The 15,080-nt window shown below is 41.2% G+C and overlaps 1 protein-coding gene across 1 annotated transcript; it reads left to right on the top strand.

Moving 5' to 3' along the window:
- Positions 1-690: 690 nt before the first annotated feature.
- On the top strand, positions 691-14,489 carry LOC104531246 (FYVE, RhoGEF and PH domain-containing protein 3-like; the record flags this gene model as incomplete). Its single annotated transcript, XM_029087007.1, has 6 exons — positions 691-770; positions 1,201-1,231; positions 1,756-1,857; positions 6,240-6,302; positions 12,652-12,774; positions 14,337-14,489. Coding segments are annotated over 6 exons (552 nt in total), but the record flags the coding sequence as incomplete, so codon positions are not given.
- Between the last annotated feature and the right edge of the window lie 591 nt (positions 14,490-15,080).

Below are 15,080 nucleotides of genomic sequence, written 5' to 3' on the forward strand. Positions count from 1 at the left end.
TTTTTTATTATTATTAATTTTTTATTTTTATGAGGTGATCATCCAGAGGTGGGTAAGAAAATGGTGGCTCTGTACATGCTTTGATTGGAAGCCTTCCCGTGTCACCTGGCTGACTCAGGAGCCACCTTTCCCTCCCCCTGCTGTAGGGGACTGTTTCGTGATACAGATTCAGAAGTTTCACAGAATCACAGAATGGTGGGGATTGGAAGGGACCTCGAAAGATCATCCAGTCCAATCCCCCTGCCAGAGCAGGAACCTAAATGAGATCACACAGGAAGGTGTCCAGGTGGGTTTTGAATGTCTCCAGAGAAGGAGACTCCACACCCTCCCTGGGCAGCCTGTCCCAGGGCTCTGGCACCCTCACTGTAAACAACTTTCTTCTGAAGTTTAAGTGGAACCTCCTGTGTTCCAGCTCACACCCATTGCCCCTTGTCCTACCACTGGGCATCACTGAGAAGAGCCTGGCTCCATCCTCCTGACATTCACCCTTAACGTATTTATAAACATTAATGAGGTCACAATGAGGTTTCATACCAAATCACTGCAGAAACAATCCTTTGTTTTTTCTACTTCTGTACTGTATTCTGAGTGGTCCTTTCAACTAAGTATTTAAAAAAATGTATTTGTAAGTCATAATAATGATTGAAAGACAATGGAGACTAATAAGAAGATGGCATCTTCTTTTTACAGGTCCAAGAAATTGCCAAGCAAAATGTGGCTCATACATTTTCAATAGCAGGAAAAAAGAGATCTCTGGAACTACAAGCCAGGTATGGTGCTTGTTCTGTCTTTCAAGGTTTGTGAATATTTGTGTAGAAATTCATGATCTAGGTGATATGACTGTGCTACTATGACATAGCTTTAAACCAGGAGATGAGCATCAGAGAGGCATAATTAAAACATGCAAGAGAATATGTTGACCCTAAGTCAGAGTGTGTTCAAGTGCTCTGTTGATTTGCTTTACTGAATGCTTACAGTGTTTGTAATAGTGCTTGTAGGTTCCACTGTATTAATAATTCAAACATTTTTGACATTTGTTTGACAATAATTGAGGTCAGTGATTATTAACAGTGTTTATGAAACAGTGGATAGCAAAGCTACAATCTTGGTGGATATAAAGCTGTGAAGATGTGAATCGAATTTACTGAAAATATTGGAAGTACAATTACGTTTTCTGTATTTTTTCTTTTGTTTTAACAGGACAGAAGAGGAGAAGAGGGAATGGATTCAGGTTAATACAAAATCATTATGATATGGGTGGAAATCACCGCGCAGTCAGCATCTTCCAATTTTGAAATGGTCTTTTGAGGGTTCAGAATGAATGTGGCTGCTCGAGGAAGCTGGGTAGTCCAGGCTGGCAAAGCTGCTTATGGAGAAATGTGGAGCCCCAGTCAGGGTCCCAGTGCTGACCCACTGTCTCCAAGCAGTGCACGGGGGCTTTGGGTGGGCTTCCATCTCCTGCAGCCCTCAAGCCCTGGCAGAGAAGAGACTGAGGAGTCCAAGACTGGCCTTGTGTGTTCTATCAGGCTGACTTCTAGAGACACTGTCTGGTAGCAGTCTCTACTAAATTTTAACTTAAGCAGTAGTGAGTTAACACCACCAGTCGTATTTAGTAAGGTTTTTAAGTTTCCATTTAATTTAGGTAAGTGTAAGGGTTTTTCAGTAAGATGATAATCCTAACCATTTTCCTATCAGAGAATTTTTCTGAGGCTCCTTTTGTGACACTTCTTATCTTTGCTGGAATTCTTGTCTCAGGTCATTCAAGCAACAATTGAGAAGCACAAACAGAACAGTGAGACATTTAGAGCTTTCAATAGCTCTTTTTCTCAAGAGGAAGAGCATCTTCCTGATTCCTCAGTAAGTATGAGTGCTTAATTCTCCTTTGCTGTAACAGTTTTACCATCAGTTAAATTAGACTTACACCACTAACTTTAGAATAGTGTATACTTGTTTTTGATTTTTATATTATATTACAGTACAGTCAGGTCCAGTTCTCTGGTTCTCACATGCATATCATAGTTACTCAACCATGCAGGTATGGAATAAATTACCCAGGGTAATTCAGTGTGAGAGACCTATCAGTCATGTTTTCCAGACTCATTTAGCCTGACAGGTGTAATTCTTCAGTGTTACGTGTGGTTGGCTGTCTCGAATGATGTTTGTGTGCCTGGGAAATTTTGTTCATTACCTTTCCCCATCTCCCGAGAGATGCATTTGGGGATTATCTTTTATCTTATTTTATTATTATTTTTAAAGTTTTACAGAGTTGAAAGGAAATTGATGCATTTTAAAAGGATCTTAAAAATATCGTCTTATGGATAGCAAATATAGTTCAGAAAGAATACTTTTCAACTAAAATATGCAAAATAGTCTTGAAAGTTTATTCTGTTTCTGTACAACTTCTGTATTACTCTGTATTGTGATTGCTAGGAATTTTGGTTTGGAAGTGTTCATATGAGGGTGATAATGATATCTTTTCATTTGACTTGAAAATGTAGGTAATAACTTTAGCCACAGTCGTTTGGCACAAGCTGAACAGGGGAGGGCTTGAGAGAGGGAAATTTTCAGGAATTCCGTGCCGAGCTGCCTGTGTGTTGGTGATGTTGGCGGTCAAACATGGTAGATCTTGGCGCACAGGAAGAGAAGGTCCATCTGCAGAGGCTAAACTTGGGGATCTTTTTATCTTCCCCCTGCCCTCCTAAACTTTTTTTTTTTGGTACCTAACCATTTTTGAAACCTCCTCTTTGTCAGATCTGATTTGGTGACTGCATAGTGCAAGATTTTTATCAGACTGATTTCCCAGGGGGCTCAGCAGAATATGGCCTAGCTTACTGATCATGAACTATTCATCAGCTAAAAATACTTGGAAAAAATTGGAAAACAATCAACTTGTGCCAATATTTTTAAGTTAGCTCATCGCTGCCTACAGAACCAGGATGCTCTGGTGGAAAAAAATCGTTTGCTAATATGCAAACTAATAAGCACGCTTCTTTCTGTCTAATTAAGACAGAGTGTCTGTTCAACTTCATTATTATTATTGTCTTGCTTTGTAAATTCCATTTTATTTTGCTCTGTATTAATGGTGTAGCCACATGTTTATACTCTGCTGGTTCATAAAAGTCAAGCAGAGCAGAAGTCTGGTTTATCTCCTGGCTGTGATATTAATGCAGTATGCATTTTAATTGCTTCTATGCCGGAATGCTAACCTGCATTTTTTTTTTAGGAGATTAGTTTTTCTAGATAATCAGCTTTGAAAATGGATGTCACAGCTACATGTGACAGAAATTGCCGTCAGTTAAAAAGAGCTGAAGGTAGTTCTGTAAGGAAAACTGGACAAAAACTGAGAGCATTCTTAGTAGCAACAGGCTGCTGTAGGCAGCATCCACCATACATCTCTCATCATCTTTACGGAATATTGGGCAGCGTGTTTTAGAGGAAAAAATGACAATAATCTTCCTTCTTTGCTTTCATGAGTCAAGAAACAGATATGCACTCGTGGATTCCAGGCTGGATCTGTAACAGCTACTAGAAATTGGACTCTGGTTCTAATAAGCCTGTAGAAAAATAGCCAAGTTGCTTTTCTCCCATGCTTGGCCGTACATTCGATACATTACAGTGCTTATGATTTATTTCCGTTGCATGACCAGTGCGTGCCTTTGCAGGCAATTCTCACCATGCTTTTGTTTTCCCTGCTGACTTACATAAACACACAAGCATTAGGGGTTGATCTTCAGCCTGTAGTTTGCCTACAGAAGACTTGTGGTTTCTTGTAGGTACAGAGATCTGATGTTTGACTTGATTCTTAAGATGATGCCTGTGCAGTAATCTACAGCAATTAGTAAACTCCCACATGTCAGGAGGTGAATATTCAGAGCCGTTGCCAGTCAGTCTCTGCAGGGTGGCTGTGGCAGTGGCCTTTTAAATAAGTCTTTTCAGAAAGCTTCAGGGTCCCTTTGTGGCTTCATTCTTTTAGAAAGAGGATGCTCGTTTCCCTATTTGCCATTTTCATCTGCAGCATTTCAAGGCTATTGTGGTGGGTTGACCCTGGCTAGAGGCCAGATGCCCACCAAAGCCCGCTCTATCACTCCCCCTCCTCAATTGGGCAGGGGAGAAGATAAGATGGAACACAAGAGAAAAAAACTCGTGGGTTGAGACAAAGGCAGTTTAATAGAAGCAAAGCAAAGCTGCGCGCGCAGAAGCAAAAGAACAAAATATTTATTCTCTACTTCCCATCAGCAGGCGATGTTTGGCCACTTCCCGGGAAGCAGGGTATGCATACGCGTTGCGGTTCCTGGAGGACAAACGGAAGTAACGAATGCCCTCCCCTCCCACTCCTTTTCCCTTGCTTTTATTTCTGAGCATACGTCATATGGTATGGAATATCCCTTTGGTCCGTTTGGGTCAGCTGTCCTGGCTGTGTCCCCTCCCAAGACCTTCCCCACCTCCAGCCTACTGGGGGAAATGTTGGAGGGACAGCCTTGGTGCTGTGCTAGCACTGCTCACCAGTAACCAAAACACTGGGGTGTTATCAACACCCCTCGAGCCACCAATATAAAACACAGCACTCTGAGGGCTGCCGTGGGGAAAATAAACTCCAGCCCAGCCAGACCCAATACAGCTATATGAAGGGTTTTTTCAATCCATCTAAAAATGTTCCCAAGGAAAGGGACCTCTTGTACCACTGTTTGATCGCAGAGGAGTTGGAGGCTTGTGGTGTGGGGGAAGGACTCGGTTTGTGCAATACTAGAAGGCTGGCAAGGAAACCTGCCACAGAGAGCTGAGCCCTGTGGGAGTGTCATCCCTACGATTTGAGAGTTGGGGAGAGGGCTTCTATTAGTTAAATATTATTTTTAGATCTTGTTAAATTGTTGTTATTTCCCACCCTGGTTTCTCATCCTGCCCCTAGCTCTGGGGTAGGTCTGACAGCCCTGTGAATAACTGTCTTCCTCCATCCCAAATCTTCCACAGTTTTAGTGGTAATGGTAATATAATGGGGAGAAGCCCTTTTGAGATATTTTCCAGGTTAGCAGTAGAGGGTATTTGATTATTAGTACATTTTTCCAAAAAAATATTAAAAGGACATGGGGATTTGAATAGGCAATGAGAGAAATTTACTTTTTTGTAAACTTGCTGGGGGTTTTCTCGCTCTCTCCTTCAGACCCCGTTTTCTCTCCACGTTTTAATCCTCCTTTCCCAAGCCCCATGGCGCAGCACACAGATGTTCTTTTATTAGGCAGAGGGTTGATGAGGATTCCAGTGGAAAGAAACCCCTTTCCACCGGACTGGGGAATAGATGATGTGAAGACCTTAGGGTTGCTGGGGTTTTGCAGAGGCAGCAATAGTTGGCTGGGGTTGAGTACATGATGCTTCGCTTTAAGTAAGTTGCATTCCCTGAGGAAGCACTCTGGGGGTGGCCCAGCCCTAGCCCCAGGGGATGCCTTTGCTGGTTCTCAAGGGTAGAGTGATTGTGTTGGTATATAAATAGCTACAACGAGGTATCAGAATGAATAGCTCTGCAATTTGGCCAATTACTCAAAGCTACAGTTCAGGTTGTTTCTAATAACAGAGATTAAACCCTTTTGCTTTCAAATGGAATGAAGCTAGAGTGCAGAAATGCACTGGAGATTTGGGTAACCTCGAAATACCAATTTTGTCTCATTGGCAAAAGAAGAATGATCTATGGGAGTAACAGGAGAATTTATCATAAGGAATCTCATATTTTGAGAACCCCTTGTAAACTAGCAAACTCCCTGTAAATTAATGACAGATGAGATGGTTTTCCTTTTAGGATATAGCCTATGATTTTGGTGTCATTACCTTGTTATTTGTCCTCTATATGTATTAAACACATCTATATGCCAGTTTGCATTTATTAAGAGATGTATCGCAATTAGGAAAAACTTAACTGAGTACTATTTCAATGGAGTAAATATTCTTCCTCCTCAGAATCCACTGACTACACAAAGCAGTTGCTTGTGTGGCTGGCAGGGCTCAGATGGAGCGGTGTAATTCACCTCTCCCCTTGGCTTCCTGCAGTGCTACTGTTAAGCCACCCACTTCCCAGTCAGCCCAGTGTTGGAGGGTGGCTGAGTACAGGTGCAGTTTGGGTGTGTTCACAAGCAAATCGTTGAGGGACTAAAAGCAAATGATGGTTTTATTTTTTATCCTTTAATATATATTAATATACTTTAAGAAGAGCGGCCATGTGAAATTGTTCTGTGTCATTCTGTTTCCCTCAGATAGCAAGCACCAGCTCGGTGGAGTCAATGCCAGGAGCAGATGGTGGTGGTGCATTTGGAGGGGTAGGTAATTTGAAGCTGATACTTTCAGTAGAGCAAGGCGGAGGGGAGGGGGTTATGATATGCAGCAGGGAAAAAAATCAGAGATACTTCCGTGTATTTGTTTATATCCTGCTGTCTGTTGCTGCAGCTGTGCTTCTTAACTTCTTGGCTAAGCTACACACACAGCTACTTGTAGAGTTTGCACCAGCAGTGAATTTAAATCCTCCTGTTCGGATACACACTGCACGTGTGTGTGAACCCAGTTATGGGGGACCCAGCTGAAGGGAAATGGGTTGTGACATTTGTACTGTTGGCGATTTTCTTGTGGAAGTTTGTTTTTAAATTCTAATAGGGAGCTACACTGAATGCTTGGGGGGAGGAGGGCAGAGAAAGACAAGGAAATCTGGCTGCTTAATACTTTCATATTGTGGAACTCAGGATTTCATCTCCAGAACCAAATTTTGATTAACACTTCTTTCATAGTGTGCTTTTCATGTTTCTGCCAATACAGAGGAGGAGGTGATAGTACTTTCATACATCTCTGGCCTGTAAGTGATTGGCTGCTGCAAAAGCAAAATACACTTTTAAAGATACTTCTCCTATTGCTCTGTACATCTGTGACTGCTGCTGAGTCAGCTGAGTTTACTGAAAAAGCCCTAACAGGAAGAAAAAAGAACAACCAAGAAAAAAAAATCCCTGTTTGCTGAGACATACTGTATTATTATGGATATTATGCATTAGCATGACCTTTTTAATAACAAAGGACCCACTTAGCAGGCTCTTCCTCTGGCCAGGCTTCTAACCTACTAGTAGATTTTAGAGAGTATCAATGAAAAGCTGGTTAAAAAAAAAAAAAAAGCCAGCAACCTGACCTATACAAACAAGAGCTAATTAAAAATAAGTGTTTCGAATGAGTGTATTCCTTGTTGTTTATTGCTTGTTCACATTTCCTATTTTCCCTAAGCAATTTTTCATTTATTTGTAGTCAATTTTGTGATTAGTGCCCCTATTCCTTGAGTTACAGATGCTATAGTTTAAAGAAAAAGGTGCTTTATATACTATTTTAAAACAAACACATAAAAATTTCTGCTGGTATTAACTTAGAAAATTAACTCCATCCTAGTGAAACCGGTTTCTTAGGGAAAAGTAAATTTTAGTTGTAATGAAATAATAAAAAAATAGATCTTTTTAATTGATTATAAATAGTTGCGTCAGTGAATTGCATAGTATATCTTGTCACAGTAAGTAGTTTTCCATAAGCTGTGTATTTAAAGAAAAGCTTTATTCCTGAGGTTGAAATAAAAATGGAGTGGCTCAAAAACACAAAGCTAAAAATATCCAAAATTGTGGGGTTTTTTATTCTGGGATCTCATTCTGCTGTATTGTAGCAAATAGATAACATTACCACGAGCAATGAAGTCTGATGTTAGTTGCAGCTTTAGAAAATACTAATTTTTAATGAAAACATCCCTTTAGAAAGATCTCCATGAGTGCATCAGCAAGTACCTGCTGTGCTGAACAGTTTCCCCATGCAAACCACTTGGTGGTAGTGGTGGTCAGCAAATGAGTATCTCCTTCCTCTGGTTCTCCTGAAGAGTTTGATGGAGTTTTCTTCAGGGGTGCACGTTAGCGTAATCAGACAGTGAAAATCTGCTGCAGGAAGTGTCATCCGCTTGATCTGCAGCATTGTGGTCACTGCTTGCTGCTCTGCACTGCCTGCACAGTTCATTCTCAACCTTATGCCTGCACGAGGAAAGTACGAGCCTGTGGAAGATGGTCCTGCCGGTAACCTCGCATGTATGACATGGGCATGCAGAGAAACAAACGAAACAATTTTGCTGCATTACAAAGTGCAAAATATACAAAATAATTTAAATTACTTTCTCACATAAATTCAGCATTTCCAAGAGCACCTGCTGATGTTCTGCCCTATTGCAGGTGTCTCCAACTATGTAATTTGTAAATGGGAAACATGCAGCTCTATAAGCAGAAGGAGAAGAAAAAGATTGGAAATCCCTTTGTTTCTCATGTGTCTGCCTCTGTGATAGTCTTATCAGCCTGTGTGTGATGTGTATCACTGAGGCTTAATTTCTACCTGCTGGCCCAGACAGAGTGAAATATATAGCAAGTAATAAATAAGAGAACAACAGGCGCTGGAGCCCACTGGTTTTCTTGCTGTTCCTATCAGCTTTTCAGTGTTTCAGAAGCTCATGGAGGCTCCAGTGGTTCACTGGTGATGTGACATCTGCTTTCCTAAGCAGTCCAGCCATGGACCTTCACTTTGCAGTCACATAGCTCTAGTCATGAGCTGTGCCTCTTGGTGGGGTGTACGCTCTTTTTCCACCAAAGTTTTAAAGTTGGAGGAAAATGTCAAGATTTAGAGAGTTAAATGCAGCTGCAGAGTAAAAGCAAATTAGTGGTCAAAACAGCCCTGTCTAAAAGAAGTTACTGTAGTAGTTACTATGGTCCTGGCTCTGAACAGATTTTATGCAAGTGTGTTTTCCTGTCAGACTTGCCAGCTTTAAAACAGAGCAGGGTGCACAAGAAATACAACAATTATTCAAGTGCAGTAGTATCAAGATACTCCAGTTGAAGCTAGGGCAGCTTTGTATTGGCTTCCCTCTTAACATGCCTCAACAGTAAATAATGTAGCTTGTGTAATAAAGGACACAGTTGCAAAGTGACTGCTAAAAGTATTTTTGATGAAGAAGATTTGTGAATTACATTGCATGTCCTTGTTTTCTACACAAATCTCTCTGTTCAGATGGTGTCTAGTTAAGAGGATGGGGCAGGGTCAACTTCCTGAGCTGTCTCTGGGTGGGGTCCAGGGGACTGCCCATGCAGCAAAGTTTCATGATTTTCACAGGGATGGAAAGCAAACGGCTTCTTAATTCTTTCCTGGTGTCAGCAGTTAAATAACATAATATTGAATAAATCTTTCTTCTCTAATTGCTCACTGGAATTTGCCAAGTCATAAAGAAAATACATTTTCATTTTTATTATCTTTTCTACAGCTGCAATAGCAGTGTTTCAAACTCTTGTGTTCTCCCTCTGTTCTCATAATGTTGATAAATATTATGAAGCAGTGCTGGTACTCATCAGACACTTAAAGACCTCTTTATACAGGGCCTTTTTTGATTAGTGAAGTCATTATTAAATGCTTATTGTATGCTACAGTGCAAGTTAAAATACAATGGTCTAAAATAAATATCTAAAATCAGGGCTCATCAAAGCTCATGCATAACTGTCATAACTAATCTTGCCCAGACCCTTTCTGCTTTCTTTCCTTTGTCAAATATATCAGTTGTATATTTCTGAAAGTGGACACTGTCCAGACCATTTCACATTGAGGAGGAAATCAAATACGAGATCCATTCAAGGAAGTATTCAACTTGGGTCTTGTCTGTGTTGCAGAAACATGCATGCGGGTGATGGTGGATACTCCTATTGAAGTACAAATCTAATTAACCAATTTCCCCACAAAGCAGTCCATTCAATTCATCTTAGAGGAACTTCAGCATTTTTCCTATGCAGGCACACGTAGGTATTGATTGAAAACATAACCTGGTTTTGTTTAGCATTCGTCAAGATTATCTTCCAGTCGCAGCTCACAAGGCTAAATGGTGCCTCCATTTATGCTCTTGCCATTCCAGTAACACTAGTGAAATTCTTGTTAACATCAGAATCGAAAGGCTTGTTAAGATATATGTAGATTTAACTATTAAGAAGAGGAAAAAGTAATGTTGACTAATGAGGAAGTGCTCTGGTCTAACAACTAAGGGGAATCCATCCCAGCGGTTTTCTAAAAAATTAAATACCATTGTCATCAAAATCAGAGTGAGAAACGGCTGACTTTTACTCAGACAATGTATGTGATACAAATCAAAAAGTGACTGTAGATTGCTGCTGATCAGTAAAAGCTGTTCGAATCGCCTTAATTATCCGCCTTGCTTGGAGGGGTCTAATAGAGTCTGAAAGGAACGGTTTGCCAGTGATTCATCTGAGTGAGGCATTGTTCAGTTGCTGTAATTCCATGTTGTGCTGATTACATCTGGTTCTTCCCAAGCCAAGTGAAATGCTGCACTCTGCTTGTGTGTGGGGGAGGCCTTGGATTTGCGGGCGTTCTGTTTTGCTGAGTGATTAATATGTGTGAATATAGGGGTACAGGGATTTTCCTGACTGAACAAACCCGTGTGACTGCGCTTCACCAAGCTGAATTGCCAGACATCCTGTGTACTTGTACACAAGTTTGAAACATCGCTGTTGCAGCTATAGAAAAGATAATAAAAATGAAAAGATTCAGTCCAGTTAGAAGTGATTAGCTGTGGTTTTGTTGTGTAATGCTGTTACAAGGCAGGGTGGTTTCAGTAGCTCTGCTGAAGGACAATGTGCTCTCCTCTGTAAGCAAGGAATGGCAGGGCAGAGACTCAAGGAAGCTGACAGATGGGAGAGTGAGGTCAACTTATCAAATTTTACTTTTTTTTTTTTTTTTCCTTCAATTGGCCTGAAAACCTGTATTAGTGACTTCTTCAGATTAGTGATAACCACTAAGGTGAGACCTTGGGGCAAATGGCAGAAATTCTCCTGCACTGGTGACATCTGCCTGGTGATCCATGGGCAGCCTCTGCTAATTGTAATTGCTGCTACTCTTCCTCCCACCTCCTTGCCTGCATCCTTGTGTTAAGTAAGGGCTTTGAAGAAGGGGAAATTTGTTGAGCCAATTTTTGTCTCTCAAGGCAACTTAAGTTGTGACTTAGTATTCACATAGTTTAAAGGGAAGGTGGGGTTGTCGAGTCCAGAATCTGTGTAACCTACAATGGGCTTGATCTTCAGAAAAAAATCACAGAATCACAGAATTGTAGTGGCTGGGAAAAAACTTTTAGACCAACCATAAAACCAGCACTGCCAATTTCCCCTCCAAAACATGTCCCTGAGCACCTCGTCTACCTGTCTGTTAAATCCCACCAGGGAAGGTGACTCCACCACCTCCCTGGGCAGCCTGTTCCAATGCTTGACTGCCCTTTGGGTGAAGAAGTTTTTCCTCAGATCCAATCTAAACCTCCCCTGGTGCAACTTGAGGCCATTTCCTCTCATTCTATCACTTGTTACCTGGGAGAAGAGACCCACCCCAGCTCTCTCCACCCTCCTTTCAGGGAGTTGTAGAACGAGGAGGTCTCCCCTCAACCTCCTTTTCTCTAGGCTCAACAACCCCTGCTCCCTCAGACGCTCCTTGAAGGAGTTGTTCTCCAGGTCCTTCACCAGCTTCGTATGTAACATACCTTTGCTATTTTGATTTAGAGGAGATGTTTCTTCTCCCAGTACTGTTAAATGTTTGTGTCAAGCAAATGAAAGTGAAGAGAGTTACCAGATCTCTTCTCATGAAAGAACTGTGCTGGAGGAACATGATGCAGCTACCTCCTTTGCATTGGAATCTCCATGAGATGCTGCCTGGCTGGAAGTGCCCCAGGCTTACCCCTTGCACGTAGCCATCCTGACTGGGAAGGAGGAATAGTATTTGTTCTTTAAAAAAGAGAACAAAACCAGAGGTCTACTTGAAGATCTGTGTGAAGCTGTATTTTTATGAACTGTGCATTGTCATGCTCTTCACTTTATCAGAAAACTGTACAATTGGGTTAGCTATACCGGGTGACTCTATGTACCTGCTTGGCTGCTTAGCTTAGGAGGCTAAAATTCCTTGACTATCTAGACAGCTGTTAGAGTCTTCTGCCAGGAGCACTTGATAGCAGGTCCCTTGCATAGTTGTCCCTGTCTTCCTGAGGAGCTTTATTTCATCATGGTCAAGGAGGGAGCCCAAGGAAACTCCTAAATTAAGTATTTGAAGTTGAGCGGTGCAAAAATCCACTGCCAGCACTGTTCACTTCTTCAGTCCAACCATTTTTCCCAAAACCTTCTCATCTCCTCGCCATGAACAGAAGAGTTTACAATGCACTCACAAAGTCAACAACATTTCCCTGAACCAAGTCAGGTTGCAGCAAGGAGGAAGAGGTGCGGGCCAGAAAGAAAGCTCTTCTTGACAAGACCACATTGCCAGTTCCTCTTCCTCCTTACCAACAGATGGTGAGGTGAGGTTGCTGAGTGGCTGTAAGGGCACAAGTGGACAGAGAGGGACTCGAAGGCTCGAGCAATCTGAGATCACATAATGCCACACCAGAAACGCCGATGGCTGAGCCAGCCATCCAGCCACAGGCCATTAGCAGAGTTGACCTCAATTCCTTTCTGGAATGGCATGAAAAGAGGATCCTCCAAAGAGGATCTTTGTCAGTGGGAGAATTCTATGAATTGTTTTGGGATTTATTTTTTTTTTTTAATAATTTTGAAAAATATCACGTAATTGTACTTTTCATTTCAGAGTGATTCCTGTAGGAAATCTTCCAAATCCAAAAGAGACAAGGAGAAACAATCTTGCAAGAGCTGCAGCGAGAGCTTTAACTCCATCACTAAAAGGCGGCACCACTGTAAGCAGTGTGGGGCAGTAAGTATCAGAATACACTGAGCTTTTCAGTTTCTTCTGCAGAGACTGTTGAAGAGAATTTTTTATTTTTCAGTGCAGGAACTAAAAGATATTCTGGTTCATGGCAGGTCATTGACAGAGCAGATCTTTCCACTTGCCTTGGGTAACTAGCCTTGAATATCCAGGACTGATTTTTTTTGACTTTTCAAGCAGGAGGAAACCGCTTTGGCACAAGCAATTCTTGACAACTCTTCCTTAGGGAAAGAAGAGCTCATCCATCTTTAATATTGTATGTTCAGCTTTTCATCCTAGAAAGAGCTGCTGTGTGAAGTAAGGTTGTCAGAAGGCCACTCTGCTTCTACAAAGTACAGGGGACAAAGCACTCCCCCAATACAGGCACATCCCCAGAAAAGGCACCACCTTTCTTTTTGTCCTCTGAGGTGCTGGATTGGCCTTTCAAACAGCACAAACTAGGCTCCTTGTACCAGAGTTTTGCACTTTGTTCCCCTGATTCACAGGGTAAGGCAAGTGGAATTAATAAAGAAACTAAATAATAGCTTTCCCTCACTGGCAGAGAGATACCAAGAATTACATCATTAATAATTTATTGTTAAACGGTTGTTTGTTATGCAGTGTTTTGCCATGTGGCAATAGCATTGAAATTAAAGTTAATTCATGTCAAGGAAAGACTATCATGTTTCTTAAAATGCTAGCTTGCTTTTGTTTATATGGCTTAGAACGGTGCTTCACTTAACACTTGCTGAATTAAGGCAGTTACTGTCATATAGTAATTAACATCTTGCAGTGAAATGTGTAACATACGCTGGTACCTGAAGGGTGTTTGTGGTGTGTTATTGTGTGGTAAATTCAGACTGGATTTTGAGTCCAGCTGACTGTCCCTGCCTTGCACCATGGGGTCAGGTTCTCTTCCTGGAGCAGATGTGCAACAGCAAGCAATAGAGTGTGATGTTAAGAGTGGAAACAGGTTCCAGAGCTGCAGATCCATCACTTTTCACAAGTGCTGGTTTCCTGGGACTGATGTGTCATTGCATGCTCTCAGCAGCTGAGGAAAGGAATCAAAAGTTGTTAATTTGGCATCAGACAACATATTGGACTATGTTCTTAAAACAGTCAGTGAGTTTTGGATTCCTCTGTTCTATCAAGCCAAGCCGAACTGCTTAATTGATGAGGAAGCATCAGCCACCTTTACCCTGTAAATCAGCCCTTCCTGGTCCGTTTTACAATTGGCATTAAAAAGCACTAATTGCTCTGTCAGCCTAAGTCAAAAAGACTCATAAGGACTTATAAGAAAAGAAAAGCAAATTTGCATGATGTTAATCATAAAGGATTTCCCAAAAGGCGTATGTTTTCTTTCATTAGGTATATTGGTAAACAGCATGGGATCTCAAAAACATTAATTATTAATGGAGGTAAATAAAGTAAATATGATATTGGTCGCTCTATCTTACACTTGCATTAGTTTTCCAGATTTTACTTTAGTAACAACCATTCTGCAAGTCACTTTCTTTGGAGAAGGGTTATGTTTTCATGATGGCTAATAAAGGACCGTCTTTCTGATACAGGTGATCTGTGCAAAATGCTCTGAGTTTAAACCACTTGCAGATAACAGCCGTCATAATCGGGTGTGTAAAGAGTGTTTCCTGCAGTTTCCAGCAAGCCCGTGCGGCCCTGGAGTGGAAGCAGTCGGAGAACAAAAGAAAAGACTAGCTGCAGAGGTATGGTATTTAGCTAAGAAACTTTTGATGTGCTAGCTGCCCTTATGAGACTCTTTTTCTTCTTTTTTTAAAAAATATTTATTTAAAACAAATACAATTGTTTAGTTATCTTTTTTTCCCCTGCCATGATAGTTGACCCTCTGGCCTATAACTTGTATTGAACATGCATGCAGCCGGAATGCTGTTGGTAAATGGCAAGCATTCATGATAGGATGCTGATCATACAGGGATGCACACAGGTTTTGCAGCTAAGCTTCAGCTTTCAAAGTAACAAAAAATGAGAAAAAACTTCTGACCTCTTTTTATGATGGTGCATTTCCAGTCTTGAGTTGTGCACAGTAACTATTGGCAAAACCTGCCAAAATGAGATGTGTTTTTTCACTTTTAACACCATATGGAAGGTACTTTTGCACTCCTTATTTCACATCCTGTCAAAATGCCATCAAAATGAATTTTTTTTTAGTTGACTGTGAAAAAGCGTGGCATCCTTCTGAAAGACTATCAGGATTCACTGAAGCTTTCTCAAACCTGCTGTGATGCAGTCTCTTTTCTTGAAGATGTGACTTCCACAAATTTTATTGTTTAAACTAC

Source organism: Antrostomus carolinensis, unplaced genomic scaffold (assembly GCF_000700745.2).
Source record: "Antrostomus carolinensis isolate BGI_N321 unplaced genomic scaffold, ASM70074v2 scaffold45959, whole genome shotgun sequence".
NCBI lineage: Eukaryota > Metazoa > Chordata > Aves > Caprimulgiformes > Caprimulgidae > Antrostomus > Antrostomus carolinensis.